Here is a 22,478-nt window from a genome sequence, read left to right on the forward strand (position 1 = left end):
CTACTCCCCTCAAGTACATCCACCAAAGGGCATAGGGTCCATAATTTTTTTTTTATGATGAGGAACCCTCGCCCAAGGTAGGAAAACCCCGGTGGGGCCTTCACTACCACCCTGCCTTAGGTGCCCATACATCTGCGCGCCACTGGGGTTTGATATGGTGTCTTCGTCTCAGCAACCACCCCCGCTGGCCACACGTGTCTCTAAGTGGTTTGAATTTCAAAAAATCAGGCCGTTGGGGAGGGGAGCCGTCCACAAAGCAGAAGCCATATATATATAGTCTTGAGTTTTCGATTGCTTGCAACGGTCAAATCATGTCTAACACGATGAATGTGAAGGAAGGGGCGCCCAGCGTTATGGAAGTCTACGAGAAACTGGAGAAGGTTGGGGAGGGCAGTTACGGCAAGGTCTACCGAGCCAGAGACCGTCGAACCGGCTCCATCGTCGCCCTCAAGAAGACACGCCTCCGCGACGACGAAGAAGGCGTCCCACCCACCGCTCTCCGCGAGATCTCCCTCCTCAAGATGCTCTCCATCGATCCCCATATCGTCCGGTAATCAGAGTCTCTCTCTCTCTCCTTCCGGCCGCCTCCCCTGTTTCTCTTCTTTCTTGCCTCTATTTTTTATTTTGTTTTCCTTTTCTTACATAGAAATCCATCTTTTCTCAAAGAAAATCGACTATTCCTTGTTGGATTATTGAGTTTAGAGTGATACCAACAAATCATATTTTAGATGGGAAGCGTCAATTTCTTGATTATGTTTTTCCTGTGCTCATGCTGTGTTAGATTCAGAAAAGAAAATTGGTGGTTCCCTCAAACACGGAGTCTTGTGATCTATTGGTATTTTTCTTTCTGCATTTCTTGGGATGTTAATCGGTTTTCTTTTCTTTTTTTTCTTGGTTAGGTTGTTGGATCTTAAACAAGGACAGAACAAAGAAGGGAAGACTGTTCTTTATCTGGTATTTGAGTACATGGACACGGATCTGAAGAAATTCATTCGGAGTTTTCGATCGGCTGGAGAAAAAATGCCGCCCAAAACCGTGAAGGTACATTCTCCCAAAACCTTTTATCCCATCAAATGAAGTGTTTTTCCTATTTCAATTCATGCCTTTCTGTCTTTCTCAGGAAATAACTCTTCATTTTCGGGAAAGAATTTAACTACTCTGTCTTCACTATTAGCATTAGGATGTGTGAATTATTTTTAATAAGATCAGTGGGCATTGCATAGAAACTTGCATTTCACCCCCATCACTCCAACTAGTTCACTTGCTGTAGCCACATCCTATTATCTGAGTGGCTGTCAACGGGGTGAGGTTCAAATTCTCCTTGTAGGTTATGTCAAAAGTACATTTCCCTGTGTTCATGATCACCTGCTTATGAAGTCCATGAAAACTAATTATATGAGCTTCAAAATGTTGTAATATATAGAGGAAAGAGATAGTACAGTACCAAAAGATTGAAACTGTGAATTTTTGCTCCAAAAAATTGAAACTTTGTTTAGAAAAAAGTCAAGATCTACAACATGACCAGATTCTTTTTTAAGCTCTGACTTTGGTTCATTGTTATTATAGAGCTTAATGTACCAGCTGTGTAAAGGTGTTGCGTTCTGTCATGGCCATGGAGTATTGCACAGGTACCCTATTTGAAACCTTACATCCTCATACCTCAGCATTTCCATTTTCAACTCTTCAAGACAAATGCATCACTATTTCAATAATGTTTCTGACCTTTTACATCATCACCACAGGGATCTCAAGCCTCACAACCTTCTTATGGATAAGAAATCTGGGCTTCTCAAGATAGCAGACCTTGGGCTCAGTAGGGCATTTACCATCCCAATCAAGAAGTACACTCATGAGGTATATCATCACATTGACAACACAATCGTTTTTATTTGTTTAATTTTTTGTCATGGTGATTGAGAACTCCCTTTTTCTTGGAAAGTATTTTAGGAAAAAAAGTGTTTTTTTCTATTTAAGAAATAGCCTCCTTTAAAATCATATTTTCTTGGTTTCAAGGTATTTTTCTTAGCCTCCTTTTGAAGAAATTTTTAACTTCACATTGCTGACCCTCATTGTCACGTGATGGACATGGGATTTGATTGCTTGGAGGTTGCTTGTACGGTTCTTAGATTACAGTGTGCTAATAGAATTCCTGTCGCAAACACTGATACAGATCTTGACACTTTGGTATCGAGCTCCTGAGGTCCTTCTGGGTGCTACTCACTACTCAACTCCAGTAGACATATGGTCTGTCGGCTGCATCTTTGGTAATTGTTCAAGAACAATTAGAACTTACAAGCAACATCGTTATTCTGAGTTTTCATTAACACAAATTTCACAAATACAAGTTTATCATTATTTTAACATAAAGATTGAAATTATGTTGCAGCTGAGCTTGTTACAAATCAAGCAATCTTTCCATCAGAACTTCAACAGCTATTGCACATATTCAGGTTCTACTAGCTCACCGTAAACTTTATTAGTTTTTTCCTTCTATATGAACTACTGCATTACTTCAAATGGTCAGCTAGAAATTATGGTCTTTGTAATTTAGGTTGCTGGGAACTCCAAATGAGGAAGTGTGGCCTGGTGTAAGCGCACTTAAAAACTGGCATGAGTACCCACAATGGAAGCCAAAGAGTTTGTCAACAGCAGTTCCTGATCTTGACCCTGCTGGCCTTGATCTTCTCTGGGTATTCTGCTCCATTCCATTTTTTTTCTTTTTACATCAATAAGTTGATGTTAACTCCTTGACTTACATATGTGCGCTAACATCTACAGAACATGTTGCGATATGATCCCTCAAAAAGAATCTCTGCAAAGAAGGCAATGGACCACACTTACTTTGACAATCTGGACAAAACTCACCTTTGAGAAATGGTTTTGTCATTGGCAGCTTGTGATCTCATACTCTTAAGTGAGATCATTTGTTCATTTGCTTTTCTCAAGCACTTGTTTTAACTTTTTTGAAAGTCAGGAATGATGTTAACATTGTGAACAACAAACGGATCCCGTTGGATGCAGTTCTGTAATTAACATGTTTGTCGGTTCTCTTTTCCAATTCAAAATTTTTGACGAAAAATTAGTACAGTGCACAATGAAAGCAGCAGGGCACTTAAAATCTGTAGCTCATATGAACTGGGTTTTGGTACTCCTGGTCATGCATTATAGCTTCCAAAAGAACGGCTTATTTCATGCAATTTTTACAGGAAATTGCTGAGCTTTGGGTTTTGGTATCCCCTTTCCCACAATGAGTGAAACAAACATCAAAATCACAGTCATGGGAAGCTTCTTTTTATATGGAGAAGCTCACTTCTTGCTTTTTCAAAAGAAAGGGAAGCTTGGAAATATGAAAAACTTCATTAAAAGCTGGCTTCCTCTTTATTTTCCAAATTGATTCCTTTTCGCTTCCTTGATGTTTCCTTCTCACTTGTCACTTCTCACTTACTTCTTCCTCACTTCCTATGTTTTTCGTATTAAAAATAAAAATCTTGCATGTTAGTTTTATATAGTTTTATACTTGTGTTCATGTCATTTCTTATTTGCTTCTGCCCACCCTTCATGTTGCTTTTTAAGTGTTTCCTTTTCAATTTGCATGTACTTCATGTTGCTTTTTAAGTGTTTCCTTTTCAATTTTCATGTACTTGCAATATCGGTTTATAACCAGCTGGCCGCTTCTCACTTCATACTACCTGTATGACAAGCTGCACAATATCCAAGTAGTATATATATTGGGGACTGGCATCCCTCCTATCAAGAAGTTGGAAAAACATGTTAAGACTGTATCACCTCTATGCTTGGGGGCACAAGTGGGGGACCCTTTGAGTTCACTTGTAGGAATTTCTGTATTATCCCAATATCTAAATATTTTGTAATTAAATCAAGTGTTTCAACATGCCTACCAAATTCCTGGAAAAGGATGGAACACTAGTCAAACATTACTTTCACAAATTACGGTGCAGAATGATAAATAGATCCCTGCTCACCTGAAGCAAATCAAGCTTCATCATTATCATCCCAAAGGTAGCAACCCTCCGGATACGGTGCAGAATAATAAATAGTTCTTTTCTTACAACATGGTCTTACAGCATGCTTGGAGACCAGTTCTTTTCTTAGTTGAGCTTCTACTTTGTTTAGTCTTCATTTGTATTATTCTTCATATGAAGGCACTCTTAGGTTTAGTCAGCGTCTTCCTAGTTAAAGAATCTGACATAGGAATATCAGGATGTTGCTATGCTTCTCAAAATACAAGGTGATTAATCATATTAAAGTTTAAGATTCTGCAAGCCAAACATGAAGCAGATGAAGCTGATAACAAGCACAAAAAATCAAAGCAGCATATAGAAATATAAGATAGTGAATGACTTGCATCTCTATAAATATAAACTTGTGGCCGCATGCCACACCCCCATAGTTGCAAATATCAGTCTTGAAACATCCTACCCCACTGCTCAGAACTCAAGGACAAGTACAGTTTCAAGAGCTCTTCTATTTTCATTGAATCAAATAAAGATATTTACTACTGCCACATGCTATTGTTTTAAGCAATTCAAGATGTTTCTTGTACATGTGGTTGATTCTTTCATATCATCTAACATTATTTCAGCTAGTTTTTGTTCTCAAGACATTGCAATACATGTTCTCAACACACACACACACACACACATACATGCAAATGCATGTGCACATACACACACATACATGCGCTGTAGAGCACATCTCATGTAACTAATGAATCCTGAACTATCAGTCCATTCCCGGGGCAGGTTATGTGCACCCCCCGAACACGCACTGTAGCTACAGTGCGTGTTCGGGGGAGAATACCCAACACCCTCTCGTCCATTCCCTTTCTGTTTCATATTATGGTAAAAAAATTTGTTTAGAAAATAAAAGGTTACATGCTGTTTACATTCTGCCTTTGGATAGTCATGATTTTACAACAGCAAAGCGTGCAACTCATTGTATGTCAATAGTATGGAAATTTCTGTCATTTCAGACGAAATATCGTGCACAATTTCTTCACCAACACTCTTAGATTAGACCACTAAACCTCCTACTTGATTATCCCCAAAAACAACTTCTACATGAACACTTATGGATGTCAATAGTATGGAAATTTCTGTCATTTCAGACGAAATATCGTGCACAATTTCTTCACCAACACTCTTAGATTAGACCACTAAACCTCCTACTTGATTATCCCCAAAAACAACTTCTACATGAACACTTATGGATGACAAGTGAGACAAAAACCTCTAGATCACATAAAAGAAAAGCTAATACCTCCACTATTCCTTTCCGAGGAGCATGGCACATGCAATAGTCGCTCCTTGACTGCCCATAATAAGGTGAACCAGATGAAGATGCATCTCCAAAACTAGAATCACGATAACCCTAAGCAAAAAGAACACAATAGAACCATACAAAGCAATACACAAATAACATACAAATCATAACATAATAGAACAAAAAACATAAAAAATAGAACATAATAATCAAATCTACCGAAACTAATCAAATCTACTCATCCAAAAAAAGAAAACTAATCAGATCTCACAGCTAGAGAACATAAACTCCTACCCAAATTAATCAAATCTCACAGCTAGAGCTCTGATTAATCATTTTTCAACAAAAATCTTCTCATAAAAAAATGAACAACTTATCACATATTTAAGCAGATGACTAACTCTTTATGAACCTCCTAGTGATGCATGATTGCTACCTTGTAAAAAAATTTACCACAGGAACAAAATAAATCATATGACCAACAACAACAGTTTTTCTAAACAAAACCATTCAATATTTTTTCACCAAAATCAGTAAATATTTTTTTTCAGAGAAAACCATCTTACCAGGGAAACGAGCAAAAAACATTGCACTGCAATCAATACAAAGCTACATAGTTCTCTCTTGAGCTTAAGTAATCAAACAGAAGAAGGGAATTTTCTTCAAGTAGACACAAAAAAGTTCAAAACTTTATTTGAGTCCTTACTACAAACTGTGATCTGGTAAAGTTTTCAAGCGTGCTTTATGAAAATCTGACAAAATAAGGAACCGTTTATTATATTCCATCGGATCTAAAGCTACCACAGAGAAGGACTCTTTTTTTTTTTAATATTGTTGGACAAAGTAAAGAACATCTTTTTATGATTTTTTTTACTATGCTACTGATTTTTCGACCACAAGACCAAATTTCCCAGATACGCCAGGATGCAAATTTCACTGAAGTCCAGAACTACCTGCAGTTTTGTAGCGAATAAGAATAACACGAACCTAGTTCGGAAATTTCCTCCAAAAAACACAAACATCCAAACTCCACGCACATTCTTTCTTCCACCAGAAAACGGAGCACCAGAACCATAACTCCGCCACAAATCAAATCCCAAAATCCCTTAGAAACACCAAGAATTTTTCAAACCTTTGGCCGATCCTTCTCTAAACACCGCAGTTCACCAAAAAACCACAGCATTTTAGCCAACACTCGCCCGAAACACAGCATTATTTCCTGAGGCTACGAAACCTTCGGATTAAAATCTCACCATAAACTCCAAATCTCCACGCTCACAAACCACAACGCAACTCAAACTCAAAATCCCCAGAAAATAAAAATCAAGTCCTCGGAAAAAACCTCGCCACCTCTCCAAAGACAGTACTCTCTCACCATCAGCATCCCAGCACCCAGAAACAACGAAAAAAAACACGAATTTGGCTCCCGAGAACCAAAAAACTCCACCGCCAACAAAACCCTAAACCCCATCCCACCGCAGAAATTTACCTCAAAAATTCTGGAAAAGCCCCGCACAACCCCGAGAGGAGGAAAGGAAAAAGGGAAAGAAATGGAAAGGAAGAAAAGGAACGATCGAAATAAACGCAATACAGAGTGATCGCCCTTAAATCAATCGCCTTTCAATCACCCTTAAATCGAAGGGGACGAGATACCAACCTTTTTAGAGAGAGAGAGCGAGAGGTCGGATGTTGGGTGGGTCTTCCAACGGGCAACACTCTTCTCCTGCAGTAGCTTTTCTGGATGATCTCGTCGATATTTGGAGAGAGAGAGAGAAATGATCGATGCCCTAAGGAGAGGGACGTTTAGCACGGAAGAGAGAGGAGAAAAGGAAAAAGAAGAATCTGTTCAGCTCCAAAATAGGGAGGATTAGGCGCGAAAAAAAAGAAGAAACCCAAAGATTTAAGCGTATATTTAGAGGCAATTTTGAACTAAGCGTATATGTAGCAGCAATTCAAAACTGCGTTTGTAGGTTACCCATAGCAGCTTCTACCAAACGCTATTCCAACAACCTTGGCAATTTTTCAAATTGTCTGCTCTAGAAACTACAGCTATAGCCTTATTTTGTTGTGCCATAAATTTTTAAAAATAATTGTTTCAGTCTCAAAAAGTCATCAACGAAGTGTTGCCTAAAATTAGTCACAAGAAGATGGCCAAAAAAATTTACCAAGAAAAATACTCTAGAGCAAAGCAATAAAATGCAAAAAAAAAAAAAACTAAAATTTGAACAGTCATTTTTTAAATAAATATCGAAGTATCACATTTTAATGCTAGTAGTACAAACATTATGAAGGTTTGCATTTAAACCTTTAAAAAAGTTGCAAAACTCATGTCCAATGTGCAAATGTTTGAAAAGTCTGCAAACCAGACACAAGAATATATATAAATTTAGTGAAATATTGATAAGTTACAATAATTTTTAGTTATAAAAAGTTTGTAGATTTAGTTACGTGAATTTAGTGAAATATTTATGAATTTATGACAAATTTCATTTATAGAAAGTTCACAAATTTAGTTATGTGAACTCCATAGTATATATGTGAATTTAGTGAAATATTTAAAAAGTTATGACAAATTTCAGTTACCTGAAGTTTGCAGATTTAGTTATACAAACTTTGTATTATATTTATAAATTTAATATGATATTTGCGAAGCTTTGAGAGGTTTCAGTTAAAAAAAGTTCACATATTTTGTCATGCAAACTTTATACAATATATATAAATTTAATAGAATATTTATGAAGTTACGATAAGTTTCAGTTACAAGAAGTTCACAAGTTTGGTCATGCGAATATCGTAAGGTTCACAAAAAAAAGTGTGAATGTACCTTTTAGTAAGAGTTTGTGATAATTAGGGAGTGTATCGATATATTGCGCAAACTTAAAGAAATTTGCTTGTGCAATGGTTAAAATGGTTATTTTAAAGTCTGATTTTGCGAAATTAGACATAAGGAGGATTTCAAAATTTATAAGGCATTTTGAAAAATACATTATTTTTGCTATACAATAATGTCATTTTCATTTAATGTTTGCACAATCAATAGCCAATCACTATTATAGTCATTATAAAAATGAAAAATGATCATACTGCCCCTAAGAATAATGGTATTTCACATAATAGCAAAAAGACATTACAATATTTTTAGCATATCCACCTAACCAATTATGGCTAAATTTGAAATTTTTTTTTTATGATTTTATCCTTATGCTAAAATGTGAAAGTAATTTTCATTGTCACTGATCGAGCGAAACTCACAATTTCAGCAAAACTCGACTTTTGTTCGTGAAACTTAACTTTTGATAACAAAACTGAAATTCACCTATTCATTAAAATAGTGAAACTCATTGCGAAACCTAATCACTACAAAACTCACTTGTGAGACTTAAATTTTTTTTACAACTACTTTTCTTTCACTCTACCCTCATCACCACTATCACTTCACATCATCACCACCACCACTCATACACCACTATCACCATTGTCTCGGCCACTATTACCAGTACTACCACCACCATCTATTACAATTTCTATCACCACCGTTATAGATCCAGCCAAACTCACCAGCCTTTAAAGTTTTAGCTAAACTCAACTTTCACCAACAAAACTTAATTGCATAGACAGCAAAACGTGGTTGCAATAGAACAATGAAACTCAGTTGTAAAACATAGTTATAGCAAATCCTAATGGTGGTGATGATCGTAATGGTGATGGAAATAGTGATGGTGGTGGTGGTGGTGATGGGGTGGAGTGGAAGAAAAAAATAATTGTAAAAAAAACTCTCACAAGTGAGATTCTTTAGTTGTGTCGTGAATAGGTGTTGCAACTGAGTTTCACTATTTCATTGTATAGGCTAATCTCAGTTTCGCTGGCAAAAGTCAAGTTTTGCTGAAATTATGAGTTTCGCTAGCAAAAGTTGAGTTTTACTGAAAGGTAAAATCATAAAAAATGTCCTGAAATTTAATTGAAATCGGGTGGGAAGGTATGCGAAAAATATTCCAATATCTTTTGGTTATTGTGTAAAATACCACTTTTCAGGGATAGTGTGTTCATTTTATGTAATAGAAACCAAAAAATAAAAGGAAAAGTGATTCAGCCGTATGAATCGACTAATTCAAGCCGATTCTATTTGATTCAGATAATTGGCTGTTTGTTTTTCTCAAATGGGCAGGGATGACCTACAGGGTTTTATGCCACTATGTGGTCGGTGATGGGGCAGTTTTTCCTTGCCTAGCCACCAAAACAAATGAAAATTGAATATATTATTCATAAAAAATGGGATGTTTTCACAAATACCAAGAAATATTTTAAAATTTAGACCTTATGACCTTAGCATAAATATCTTGTGAACTTTCAAATGATTAAAATTCAACTAAGGAGATTTGTGTGTTAATCCAGACCTTCACAAATATTTTGCGAATATACGAACAGTTAAAATCATAAACTAAGAAGATTCATATGATATTTGTGTATTCATCCTGACATTCACACAAATACCTTGCAGGCCATCAAGAAAGTTGAAAAGAAGATTTATATGATATTCACATATGAGTACCATAAAGTACCAAAATATATTGTTAAGTAAAGTTAGGTGATCTAGGCTAATATCTTGTGAATCTCCTTAGTTGAATTTTTAGTCCTTCAAAGGTCCGCACAAATATCATGAAAATCTCTTTTATTTGGATTTTAATCTTTTGAAGCTTCGCAAGATATTTATGCGAAGGTCAGGAGATCCATACAATATCATGAGAATCTCTTTAATTAGATTTCAGTCTTTCAGAGGTTCAAAAGATATTTGTGCAAAGGTCTGCACAAATATCATGTGAATCTTCTTAGTTTATGATTTTAATTTTTTAAAGGTTTGCATGATATTTGTACGATGGTCATGAGGTCTATGCAAATATATTGTGTGAATATCCTTAGTTGGATTTTATTCTTTTGAAGGTTTGTAAGATATTTGTACAAAGGTCAAGATGTCCACATAAATGTCATGCAAATCTCTTTAGTTGGATTTTAGTCTTTGGAAGGTTTGAAAGATATGTGCGTGAAGGTCAGGAGGTTCGTGCAAATATGATGGGAATCTCTTTGGTTGGATTTTAGTTTTTTTGAGGTTTAAAAGATATTTGTGTGAAGGTCAAAAGGTTTGCACAAAAATGTTGTGAATCTCTTTAGTGAGATTTTAGTCTTTTAGTGGTTCACAAGATATTTATGTGAAGGTCAAGTGGTTTTCACAAATATCATGAGAATTTTCTGAGTTGTATTTTACTCAGGTTTGCAAGATATTTATGTGAAGGTCAATGCAAATATCATGTGAATCGTTTTAGTTGGATTTTGGTTTTTTTAAAGTTTGCAAGATATTTGTGCAAAGGTTAAGAGTTTTATACACGTTACATGTGAAGGTTAAAATGGCTCTAAATAAGTTTGAAATCATTAATTTTGGATATGCTAAGAATTTTGACATATTTCTTGGTATTTACATAAATGTGTCATTTTTTTAAGGACAGTAGTCTATTTTCAAAAAAACAAAACAAAACAGTGTGCATGTCTTTTATATCCCCTGTATGTATGTGTTATGTTCACGTCATGTGACATAGGTCACGTAACGGTGAGCAAAAACCTCAGCAAAAAAGAAACAGATAGAACAAAATAAGAAAATATGATTTTTTTTAGTAAACCATTATAACATATCTATTATAAGCATTTAAAGGCGAAGCATTTTTATTGGCCACAGCAATTCCAAAGCAGTTATATTTGAAAGGTGCATCATGAAAACAAGGCATAAAGCCATTCGGAGGCTTTTAATGGAACCTTTATATACGTATTACGCAAGATAAAACGCATTTAGATCCATTAAAGTGGAGTTACTAGGAGCATTAAGTTGGTAGGCAACAGTCAACCTAGTTTGTAGACAGGCTTATTGGCTTATCGTGTGCCCCGCAGGATGCCTAACCCAACTCAATCCATGAGCCTGATCGGCCTGTTGACGGGCCACAAGCTAGCTGACCTTGACCCGTTTTGCTGGGTTAGGTGTTCATACTAAATTGAGTCAAAACCAACATCACAAATCTTGTTCTTATGAAAATATTGGCGAGGAAATGTAACTGTATATTAATACATTTTTCTCAAAAATATCTCAAGAAGCAATTGGTAAAAAAGTTTATAAAACCTGAGAATTATAAAAAAATGCATAGAAGTGTTTGTAGTATCAGGATAAAAACATGGTATTTTCAGAATAAGCAATATTTCTAACAAAATCACTTTTTTCATAATTGTATTGGCCTTTGAAAATATCATGATTAAATCACAATATTTTCAAAATGACCAATATCGGTGACGGTTCAAATCTCCATCTCTAGCTAAAAAGGGGCAACCGAACAGGCGTTCATATCTACCGTTGGCTCACTATCAAGCACAATTTTTTATTTTTTGTTTTTGAAAGGCAAGCTGAGATTAAGCATACCCCCACCAGTTATTATTCAAGGTACCACTGGGGTTTGAACCTGAAACCTCCCACCACAAAGAGGCGTGCACTTACAGCTCCTACCAACCACACGGAGCCCCGAAGCAGTAAATCCAATGTTTACGGTAAAAGAATGGTATTGCTGTTCAGAACCCACACACACAAAAGACACATGCAAGCAGTACACATACACAAGCATGCACGCATGCCAGCCATATTTTAATATAAAAGCCAGTTCAACTTAAGATGGCATTTGAATGCCCCCACTCAAGTTTGGATTTTGGCATGGGGCCCACGCCAAATCCAACCTGTGCAAAAACAGAGGATCCACGGTTATTTTATCCGATTTCAAAGGTTGGTCATTTCAATTCCTCTTCAAGGTTTGCTAGCCTGATATCTGATTGCATATGGACCCTTCATTCTACTTCATGCAGCAGCTCATTGAGCCTTTATAAACTGATTGCTCTGCATGGCGCGAGTGTGTTGGAAACAACAGAATTTTCAGGAACAGATGTTCTTCTCTTCACACTACTATCCTTCTCATCCCAAGTGCTGCATTCATGTCATGGACAAAAACTGATCTTGCATTGATGGGTTCACAGCAAACGCGAATTGGGACTTTAATGAAGAAATGGCCTTTTTTTTTTTTTGTTGAAAGGCAAGCTGGGGTTAGGCAGACCAGTATCAGAACAGCCGCCCCATGTGGCAGAGAGATTCGAACTTGGGCCTTCAGCTTGACACAGGAACCCAGCTTACAAAATGGGATACACATCTTTGTCATCTCATGTTCATTCCTCTCTTTCATCTTAATGAATTTTCCATCTTTTCCTAAATAAAAAAATATTAATATAAAAAGCTTAAAATTAGATAAAATCATGCACAACAGTACACCCAAGTGTCCAGCATGCCACATGAAAAGAGCAGCAGGGTATTTAAAAGATGAGCAGTGTAGTCAATGTAATTTGTTTCTGTAGTTGTTGCATTCAATGGCAATGCAGCTTGATTTGGAAATAAATATATCTTTTCTTATTATGTACACCACAAATCTCATCCTTAAATAGGGATGGTAGTGGATCGTAAAAAAAAAACAGAGATCCATCCAAATTCGCCCCATTTGGACTAGAGATGAGAGACAAAAAACAGAGAATGGACCCTGGATGAAGGTGTAAATCAAAATCCGAACGGAGATAGACTTACTTTTACTCCCCCACACTGCCCTTATTGTCTCGTTAATAAAATTATTGATATACCCTTATATATTATAAAATTTTTATATATACATATATTTCTAAATAATAAACCCCCCTCTTTAAAATAGAAATAAAATTATTTTAAGAAGAAAACAGTTTTTTTTAGACAAGATAGACCAGGGAGGCAAAATTTTAAGATGTGCCGGGGTGAAACCTTGCCCCAAGCATCCCCCTCCCACTGCCATCCCTTATCCTTAAATGCTTTCTTGTTTATATATCATTCCCAATTTATTTAATGGTTCTGACACACTGCCTTCACCATCCATCATCCAATCAGTGTGCAGCAAATGAGCAGAAGAAAGATTTAACTCATTGAGGATCCAGATCCGGTTCAATTAAAAATACTTGGAGAGCAGAAAAAGGACAGACACCAACCCAGCCCCACATGATATTTTCACATTTTTATCTTTTCACATGCACTGTTCCAGCATGTCCCCACTCCCAAAAATGACCAAAGGCAGTAAACCTTTGTTCCCCAAAAGACTTCCAAAGGTGAAAGAATCAAACATCACATAATTACAGTCAAAGCAACAACACTAAGTCAGAAGCTCTCACAAATTCATTCAGAACCCAATAGGCAGACCCATAATTTTACAAAGAAAGGCCTAAATTTTTTGGCCTCTCCATATCTTTTACAAGGAGCAAAAGATCATAAACTAAAGAAAACATACATATGTTAAAAGAAAGTGAAAAGCCAGACCATATATTTTAGTAGCTGCTGCTTTAAGGCAGCACTAAAATATCGCATTCTTTTGAGTTGAAACAGAGGTACATCTTAATGGTACATGGTGGGCGCAAGCTTGACATAAATCTGTCCGACTTTTATGGGCAGTTTGGATTCTTACCAGGTCCCCCATAGTAAAAATAAGTACCCCATTCACCATTGTGGCCATTCTGAACATCATAGCAACTGGATTGCTCGGTAAAAGTCCCGACGTCCTTGGGGGCTCTCAGATTATTTGAGGCATCCACAATTTGAACGTTCCTGAAATAACTGGACTTCCCAAAACCATCCTCAGGGAAACGACCACTGCCCATTTGAGTTGAAGTGTGCACACCATCTGGTTGTGAGTTCACTACCTCTCCACCCCACTCAATCATGCTAGCACTGTCAGCCAAATATGAGAACAAGAAGGAAGGCCAGTAGCCCAATACATAGTCATTCCCAAACTGCATCCACCAATTTCCTTGTTTGGGGTCCTTCAGTCAAGAAAAACAAAAATTAACACAAAACCCAAGAAAGGAGAAAGGAGATTTTAAAATTTTGTCATGTCAGGTAGATTCTCTGGTTCTGTGTTTTCTCTTTTGGATTTTTCTGATTCATCTTTTTTACCTTCCACACCAGTATACTGATATCATATTGGGGACCACCATAACCAGAGATAGGGGAAATGCTAGCCCCCATGGCTATCTCGCTATTGATTTGGATGAAGCCAGAGCATAGGAGATTGTAACACCCTGTAGCTTGATATGCATCACTCTGTTTGAAACAAATAATGAAAGCACGATACCGAAAAATATTAGGAATTTGTATATGGAATTCATATGATAAAAAGAAAGGCCAAACATTCATTCAAGAAACTTACAGTCCAGTAAGTAAAGAGCCTGGTGTTGTTGTCCCCATAAAGATCTGGGCTTACCTGTGTATTTACCAAAGTCAAAACCAAATGTATAAGACTTTTTTTCTTGCACAGCACACAAGATATAAGCTGTTCTCTTCTCTTTCAGTTCAGAATTTTCAGAATCCTTATAAAAGGCAAGGAAAAACATTTTTTACACAGAGGAAGTACTACAAATATGTTCAGTCTTTCATTTTCTTTTATAAATTTATTGTCACCTGCCAGCCAGCCTCAATGCTGTTGAGATCTTGACCAAAGGAGCCACCCAATATCCAAAGTTGTGAAAGGCTAAACTCGTTGGATTGTTGAATTGTAGGTTCCCAGACGTTTATGGTGGATTTAGCTCCATAATATTTTTCTCCTTCAACATAAGCAATTGCATGCTATTATGCCATCCAAAAAAGAGAAAAAAACTGATATATTAGCAAATTTCTCACAAAAGAAACAAACACGGAAGAGAACACAGATTAAAAAAAAACAGCCTTTTCATGTTAGACACGTACAAATAATAAGCACCCGGAAAAAAAAAAAATATATATATATATATATATATATATATATATATATGAAAAATTCGTTTATATTTAGGGAAGAAAAAGGGAAAAAAATAGTAGTACCCCAAATGAAATGTAGCTACATGAAAACGGGAAAAAATTGGTACCTGATGACCACTTTCATTAACCAAGTCCGGATCAGCAGACCTAGGCTGAGGGATAGATCTATGTGTCTTCCTCCCAAATTTCTTCACAGAGCTGGCTCTTAGAATATCATCCTTTTTAGTTCTTCTGATGGGTATGGTCCCATCTGGGCACTTCCCATTCTTATGCCAAAGCTGTACGATTTCAGATTTCCCCGTCCCAGATTCAGCCTTATTTGTTCCAAACAGACCATCTGGATGGAAGTTTGGTTGCATCTATTGAATCACCAAAAAGAAAAATACAACAGACAAAAAATCTTTCAGAACCATCAAAAGAATACTCCATGCAAAACCACTAAGAAGAAACCTACCTGAATGGTATGGTTCTTGAGAAAAGGATGATCAAAAGCAGGTTGGTGGTATTGATGGACACAGTCAATGATATCACCATCTGGGCTCTGCCCAAAAAATAGAAACAAAAATTGCTAAAAAATCCCCAAAAATGTATTACCTAATCCCCAACAAGTTAAGCAACACCAAAAATGCTTAGCAACCTATTAAAAAAACGAAAATGGTCACAAAAATCCCAGCCAAACATGAAAAATAAGGAAACCCCAAAAACCACAAACTAACAACCCTGTCAAACATGCAATATAAGGAAATCCCAAAAACCATAAACCCCTTAAAGCCCAGCCAAAAATGCAAAATGAGGAACCCAAAAGCCATAAACCCCTAAAAACCATGAGAGAGAGAGAGAGAGACCTGAATGGTTTTCACGGGGGGCTTGTTCAAGCGCTTGAGATGCTTGTGGACTTCAAAATGCTGCCTGGCAGTGAACCTGTTACCTTGTGAGGATGAGACCAGAAGCAGCAGCAAAAGGGGTAACAAAACTATGAGGTCTTTGGCAGACCTCTCAGCCATTGCCAAGGGGGAAAAAGATGAAATGGATATGGCCCAAAACTATCGAACAAAGAGAGAAGAAAACCAATGAGTGCCCTCAAACTCCTCCTCCCTTCAGATCTTGTGGGAGTTGTGAATCATGGCTCTCTGCAATCCCAAAACCGCCTGAACAGATGATAAAACCGCCCTCATGCGTGAAAAGCGGTTTTAGTGAGCACGGAAGAAGAGAGAGAAAAAGAACCTTGCTGAAAGAAGGGTAAGATTGAGAAGATGGCAGAAATTCATGAATAGATCTACACAGCATTAGTCTGTTTCAGTTTGGCTCAACCCTTGTCGTTTTTTAGCCCCTCTCTCTCTCTCTCTCTCCTAATCTCAATCAAAAAACTTTTGTAAATCCAGAGCTAGAAAGCAACAAATTAGAGTCACAGGTGGAACAGGGGAACTTTTAATTCCAATACTGTCCCTAATCTTTTTACAGAATCATGCCTAAGATTCTTCCTTCATATTTCCAAATTAAACATAAATGGTCACCGTGAATTGCATGCGAAAATGGCAACTACGTGAACGTGACCATCAAAATTCCCCACAAGTAGCAGATTTTAGTTGAAACTTGGGTTAAGTTAAAGGCTCAAAAGCAACTCCTAACCATAAGTTCATGTGTTTCTTCTCAAAGAGAGAGAGAGAGAGAGAGAGAGAGAGAGAGAGGTTAAATATTGGTTACTAACAAAAGTAACTAACAAGTAGATATCATTTTTTTCTTTAAAAAATTTCAATTTTTGTAAATCAAATGTTAGAGGTGGTAAGAAACTTGTTTAGAATAATGTGATTATGACAAGTAATTAAGTTTTCAAGGGTCCAAAAATCAATGGCCCACAATGTGCCAAAAAATTTATAACTCAAAATATCACATTTTTACATTAAAAAAAAAACAGCATGCGGTTAGATTGAATTGTGCTCATCAGTTTTGTACCTTCATTAGCATCCAATATTTACCCATACTTATTAATTATTTTTGTGGTTATGCAACTCTTTAGCAGTTTTTCACTTCTTGGTGGGCTTACTACCTGGTTAGATGAATCTCAGTTAAGGCCTTCAAGTTTAAGAACATCAAGGATTCCACTTATTGCGAGTGCATCCTTTGTCGCAAGGCTCAAAGCAGCAAGCTCTCTTGTGGTGAGAAAGGGCAGCGGCCTCAGAGTTGGGTGTTACAGTCGTAGCTCCACAAGACTTTAAGGTCTCATTTCACTCGAATAGTTTATGAGAATGGCATCGGTTCGTATCACACATTCTATTAATATGACCTACACCTAATAGACAATTTAGATAGTTAGGGTATGTTTGATAGCGCATCCCGCGGGACACCGGGCCAGCACGAGACGATGCTGTCATCAAACCTTGGACACTGCGAACACATGTAACGCATCCTATTTTGAGAGTGATTTTCGTTCTACTGCTCTGTTACGGTGAGAACGGGGACATGTGGGTGGTGTTGAGAAAAAAATATGGGGGTGTACCACCGAGCTCTCTCTCTCTCTCTCTCTATCCCCTGTACAGGCCGGGCATAAACACCATGAGGCCACCTTTTTCTTCTTCCTTCCTCTTTCTTCTTTGTTTGTTTGATTTTCATTATTTAGGTTTTTTAATTTTCATTGATTAAAGCTTTGAATCAAATTTCTTAAATTAGAGCTTTTGTAGTTAATTTGAATAGTTTTTTTTTCATTGATTAAGACTTTGAATCAATCTTTTTTTAATTAAGGCTTTTTATAGTTAATTTGATTAGAGTTTTTTTTTGTATTTGATTAAGGAATTTTTTTTCTTTGGTTATGATTTGATTCGGGGTTTTTATTTAATTTTATGGTTTTTTATAGTTTAGGATTTTTAGTTTGTTTTTTATTTATTTTATTATATTTTAAGTTTTTATGATTTAATAAGGTTTGATAATTTGATTTTTCATAATTAATTTGCTTTTAAGGTTTGATATTTTTATGATAAACTTTCATAATTAAATGTGATAATTAAATCATTTATATAAAAAAATATCAATTCTTATTTTTTCTCAAATTACTCAAATTGTAAACTTAGTTTTTAGATTAAATCTAAGATCTATATCCTAGGTTAAAAACTATAATAAACATGTGAAAACACTCGATCAGGCTAATTTGAATAGTAAGATTTCAAATGAACTTATTCAACTCATTATCCATGTAAGTTTATGTTGTCCGCACACAACAAAAAAAACAAACCTTGGACACGAGAATGACAACTTATAGTCAAAACAAACACTGGACTTGATAGCGATCTTAGTTTTTGTAGGGTATCAAGTTGGACCAAAGTTCCTTAGGGCGAGTCTTAGGCTGAAACCAACTTTGCACAATTGCACACTAATTTATTTATTGTATGATGAGTTTAAGTTTATAGTCGTATTCCTTAGGTACATAAAACTATCAACTCGGCCTGCACCGGGTGTCTCACATCACCATCAAGTTCCGATCTAACACGTAGGCTAGATATTCTGCCCAACTCAGTTAGATGTACGGAGCTTACGCAACCCTAGATTTGTTTACAGGCATTCCTATCATTACCAGGGACATTTATGCCATTGAATCTTCATTTACTGGTTTGATGTGTCAGAATTTATAAGATAGATGGGCGATTTCGTCATTTTATGACATAAAGGTTGCTTTTTGTATTTAAAGGCGGCCAGGAAATAACCGTTGCATTTGAGCTTCCCCAAAACACCCTCCCTGCTATACATAATTAACGATATTTCGGCGACCAACTTGCATTGGGGTATTTTTACCAGTCGAGTGCCGTAGCATTGTTTAAATGCCACAAAAACAGAGATGTTTCGGTAATTTAAGTGTCTGTTAGGGTGGACTTTTTCGTCAATTTCTATGGTAGTCATTTACCCCTGGCTACCGCCTCCCGTACCGGAATTACCACACACAAACAGCACTTTAAAATGGTAAAAAAGAATTTGACACTGATTGGAGTTTGGATTCTGACTTTTTAAAATGACTAATTGATCTTAAGGGATTCGTCCGAACTCATCCATTTGGGGCCGGATTTAAGGACACTTTTTTTTCTGCCCGTTTCGCCCTCAGCTTCATCTTTTATTAAAATACTTTTAGTTATTTAATAAAATTACATATAACTCTTATATATTCCTCCTAATGCTAAACGAAAATGGGAAGAACATAAAGTAAATTTGAGACGGAACAGAGGTGAAGGTCCACAGATGAACACACGAGAGATGGAGGTTACTATTTTGAGATGGAGAGCCGAGATTAAGACCTTGTCCCAGCACCCCGACCCGATCCACTGTCATCCATACTTATCTCTTCCAGCATTTTATTTTTAAAGTCAAATTTCTAATTCTACTGAAGTGAACTGTCTTGGTCTTCATTTTTTGAGACGAAACTACCCTTCGCTTGATTAAACCTTTTCTTTAAAAGTGCATAGAAGGGTATTTTCGAAAGTTTCCGTTGGGAGGAAAAAAGAAAAAAAAAAGAGGCATCGTAACGGACGCCGATAATTTGATGTAACGCAAAAATCTCGGTTCCCAAAATTTAGTACGGTGATAGAAGAAGGTCGATCATATGCTTGGCTTATTTGATTATGCCATTCAGATCCCAATAAATCACAGGCTGGCAACCGTATCATCAAAGCTCAAAGATGTGCAACTTTGTTCTCAAGCTTGCCTAACACCAACCCCTTCTTAAGGGCCTGGATCCCCAACTTCAAACTCAGCCACGACTTCACCCAGATTCTTGCAAGCACATACTAGAGTTTGCCAGGTCAAACTAGGGCTGGTAAATGAGCTGAACCAACCCAGCTGACGGTTAGGCTGGTGAATGAGCTGAACGAACTAAACAGAGGGTTAGGCTGGTAAATGAGGCTGTTCATGAGGCTCAGGGTACACTCCTGCATGAGCTCTTCACGAGCCAGACTGAGCTCACGCTTATTACGAGCTGAGATTTATGAACCGATCATGAGCTGCCTCATGTTTTAAAAAAAAATAATTGTTTTTTAAGTATTTTTTTAAGCTTAATAATATATATAATGTAACACATGTATAAAAACATAAACATGTTTGATAATCGGCCTATTTACCTAAGCGAGCTGGCTCATAGCTCAACTTGTCGAGATCAATTTCTGAGCCGACCCAAACCAAATATGGTGAGCTGCTCGTCTTGTTTGGATTTCCAACCTTACATAGGGTGTTTATGCTCGACTCATTTCTTGTTACAAGCCAAGTTGAGTTCAAGCTTATAGCGAACCAGGTTAAACGAGCTGACTTATTTTAAAAAAACATCTTTCAAAGTGGTTAGCAATAAGATTTGGGATGTAAACATGCAAGCCAAACACTTCAAAGATCTAAACTCAATGATATAAAATATATGTAAGTTATATTTATTACTAAATTACGAGCTTAGATGAGCCGAGCAGAGTTGGTGCCTGTTTCATACAAGCTGTTTAGGAGATGAACATGAGTGGCTTGGCTCGTCTCAATTCCCAACTCCACGTCAAGCTTTCTATATAGGTTTAACATTGGTGTCACTGAAAACTCGAAAGTTTAATTATGATCTTTGAAAATGACATGTTATCAAAAAAATTGTGTTGAATGATAAAAGGATACGTTAGGGATAATGAAATAGTGAGGGAGATAGGATGAAGGAAAATTTTAACACATTTAGAAAACAAAATTTTGAATTATGGGTATCGTAAATACTAGATTTCTTTCATTACCGACGCACATGGGTGGGAGAATCTTGGGTGCCCCAGCCAGCCGGGCCCTTCCAGCTAGAATTTTTGTCCTCTCTCTCTCTCTCTCTCTCTCTCTACAGATTTGGAGGTCAGAACTCTGAAACTAATCACTCACTAAAGATCAACTCTCTCTCTCACTAAAGCAGGGAAACCATGAAGAAAAAGAGGAGACTTTTACACTCTCAACTCCCTTGACTCACAAAATGTCCAAGATGAGCTCACTTTACTCTTCAGAAACAGAAAGGAAGGGAGGACCATCTCTTTCACGGCCACCATGTTTCTCAAATCCTCCCCTTTCTCTATAGTACATACAAAAAAAAAAAAAAAGGTGGGGGAGGGGGAATATGACCTTTTTCACTTTAGAGTTTTTAATGAAATATAATAGCAGCGAGTTAACAAGTTCCTGTTAACTTTCCAGAGTTACCTCACCATGAGCCATCACTTTTATCTTTCCATACTCACATGGCCCCTCTCTCTCAATATATTGCTATGAAACTAATGTCAATCACGTCCTTCCAATCTTTAGAAGCCACTCTACACCAACAGGACGGCTCCTGAGTTCTTTTGAGTGTCTGTGAGAGGTGAATTTGTCATCCCAATGTCTGTTATTCTGATTATATTTGCCCAATCCAAGGTTTGAACATTGATCCTGGCGAGTCCAATGTCCTAGTATATGTGATATAGTCTTCGTCATTTAGCTGTGCAGACAAATCGGCATCAATTTCATTTTTCCCCACCTTAGATGAAGGGATTATTATATTAACAAAATGATTCATTTTTTTTAATAGAACAAATGACTTAGAGAAAAATGCCAAGATCTTAATGTGTGTTGATCATCACATGAAACATGATCCAGTTCTTTGATCAATAAAAAACATGATCCACTTCATGAGCTCTAGAAATAGCATTTGTAGTTTCTAATATTAGAAACTTTGGAGTTCTTGAACTTGGTCATATTTCATGATACCAAATGCGCTTTTGGCTTACTCCATGGTGAAATTATGCAAACATGCCCATCTATGTCGGTAGAAACTTGGTTCAAGAACTTGGTCATCATTTTTTTCATTTTTTTATCAGAATGAGTAATGCTGGGGTTTGAGAGATCGCTATTATAAGCCATATATTCCACAGTGCAATCATACCCTTGTCATGACAAGTGCCTTCCAAGCATAACCGCTTCTTATTGCATACATCATGTCAGCCATGCACATGCAAGTGCAACATATCAACTGCATTGAGGATGAGGCTGCTGCACTGATTCAACTTGGTATTGCCATGCAAAATCTCTAGGGTTCAATTAGATCTTTCGGATCTCAAATTCAAGGGAACAGATCTTGAGATGCAAGGATTATACCTACATTTATATCTAGCTTGATCCCCATATGTGAAATATAAATTTAAAGTCCCAGCTTTTGGAGGGATATAAGCAGGTGCTGAGCCACATTGAGGTTAGGGTGGGCACATGCCCACACTGACCCAAGCATCCCCCAATAGGAGGGTTTAGGTGAGGGTGGTGACCAAGTGAAGGATCGGGTCAGAACCCACCTAGTGAAAAATCTGACTTAACC

General features: G+C 36.9%; 2 protein-coding genes across 2 annotated transcripts; one reads left to right on the top strand and one right to left on the bottom strand.

Moving 5' to 3' along the window:
- The first annotated feature begins 288 nt into the window (after window positions 1–288).
- Window positions 289–3,079, top strand: LOC149828076 (cyclin-dependent kinase B2-2-like). Its single transcript, XM_090018638.1, has 8 exons — window positions 289–550; window positions 900–1,041; window positions 1,567–1,628; window positions 1,743–1,854; window positions 2,171–2,264; window positions 2,387–2,450; window positions 2,552–2,690; window positions 2,779–3,079. Exons 1-8 carry the CDS (start codon window positions 312–314, stop codon window positions 2,869–2,871), a joined length of 945 nt encoding a protein of 314 aa, XP_089874764.1. The 5' UTR covers window positions 289–311; the 3' UTR covers window positions 2,872–3,079.
- A 10,445-nt stretch (window positions 3,080–13,524) lies between these two features.
- On the bottom strand, window positions 13,525–16,453 carry LOC149828077 (protein neprosin-like). The gene is made up of 7 exons (XM_090019871.1): window positions 16,006–16,453; window positions 15,615–15,701; window positions 15,268–15,519; window positions 14,825–14,989; window positions 14,574–14,627; window positions 14,321–14,467; window positions 13,525–14,187 (listed from the first exon to the last, which is right to left on the bottom strand). Exons 1-7 carry the CDS (start codon window positions 16,162–16,164, stop codon window positions 13,810–13,812), a joined length of 1,242 nt encoding a protein of 413 aa, XP_089875997.1. The 5' UTR covers window positions 16,165–16,453; the 3' UTR covers window positions 13,525–13,809.
- Window positions 16,454–22,478: the final 6,025 nt, after the last annotated feature.

The sequence above is a fragment of the Nuphar pumila genome, chromosome 10 (genome assembly GCF_984573655.1).
Source record: "Nuphar pumila chromosome 10, dmNupPumi1.hap1.1, whole genome shotgun sequence".
In the NCBI taxonomy this organism is placed as follows: domain Eukaryota; kingdom Viridiplantae; phylum Streptophyta; class Magnoliopsida; order Nymphaeales; family Nymphaeaceae; genus Nuphar; species Nuphar pumila.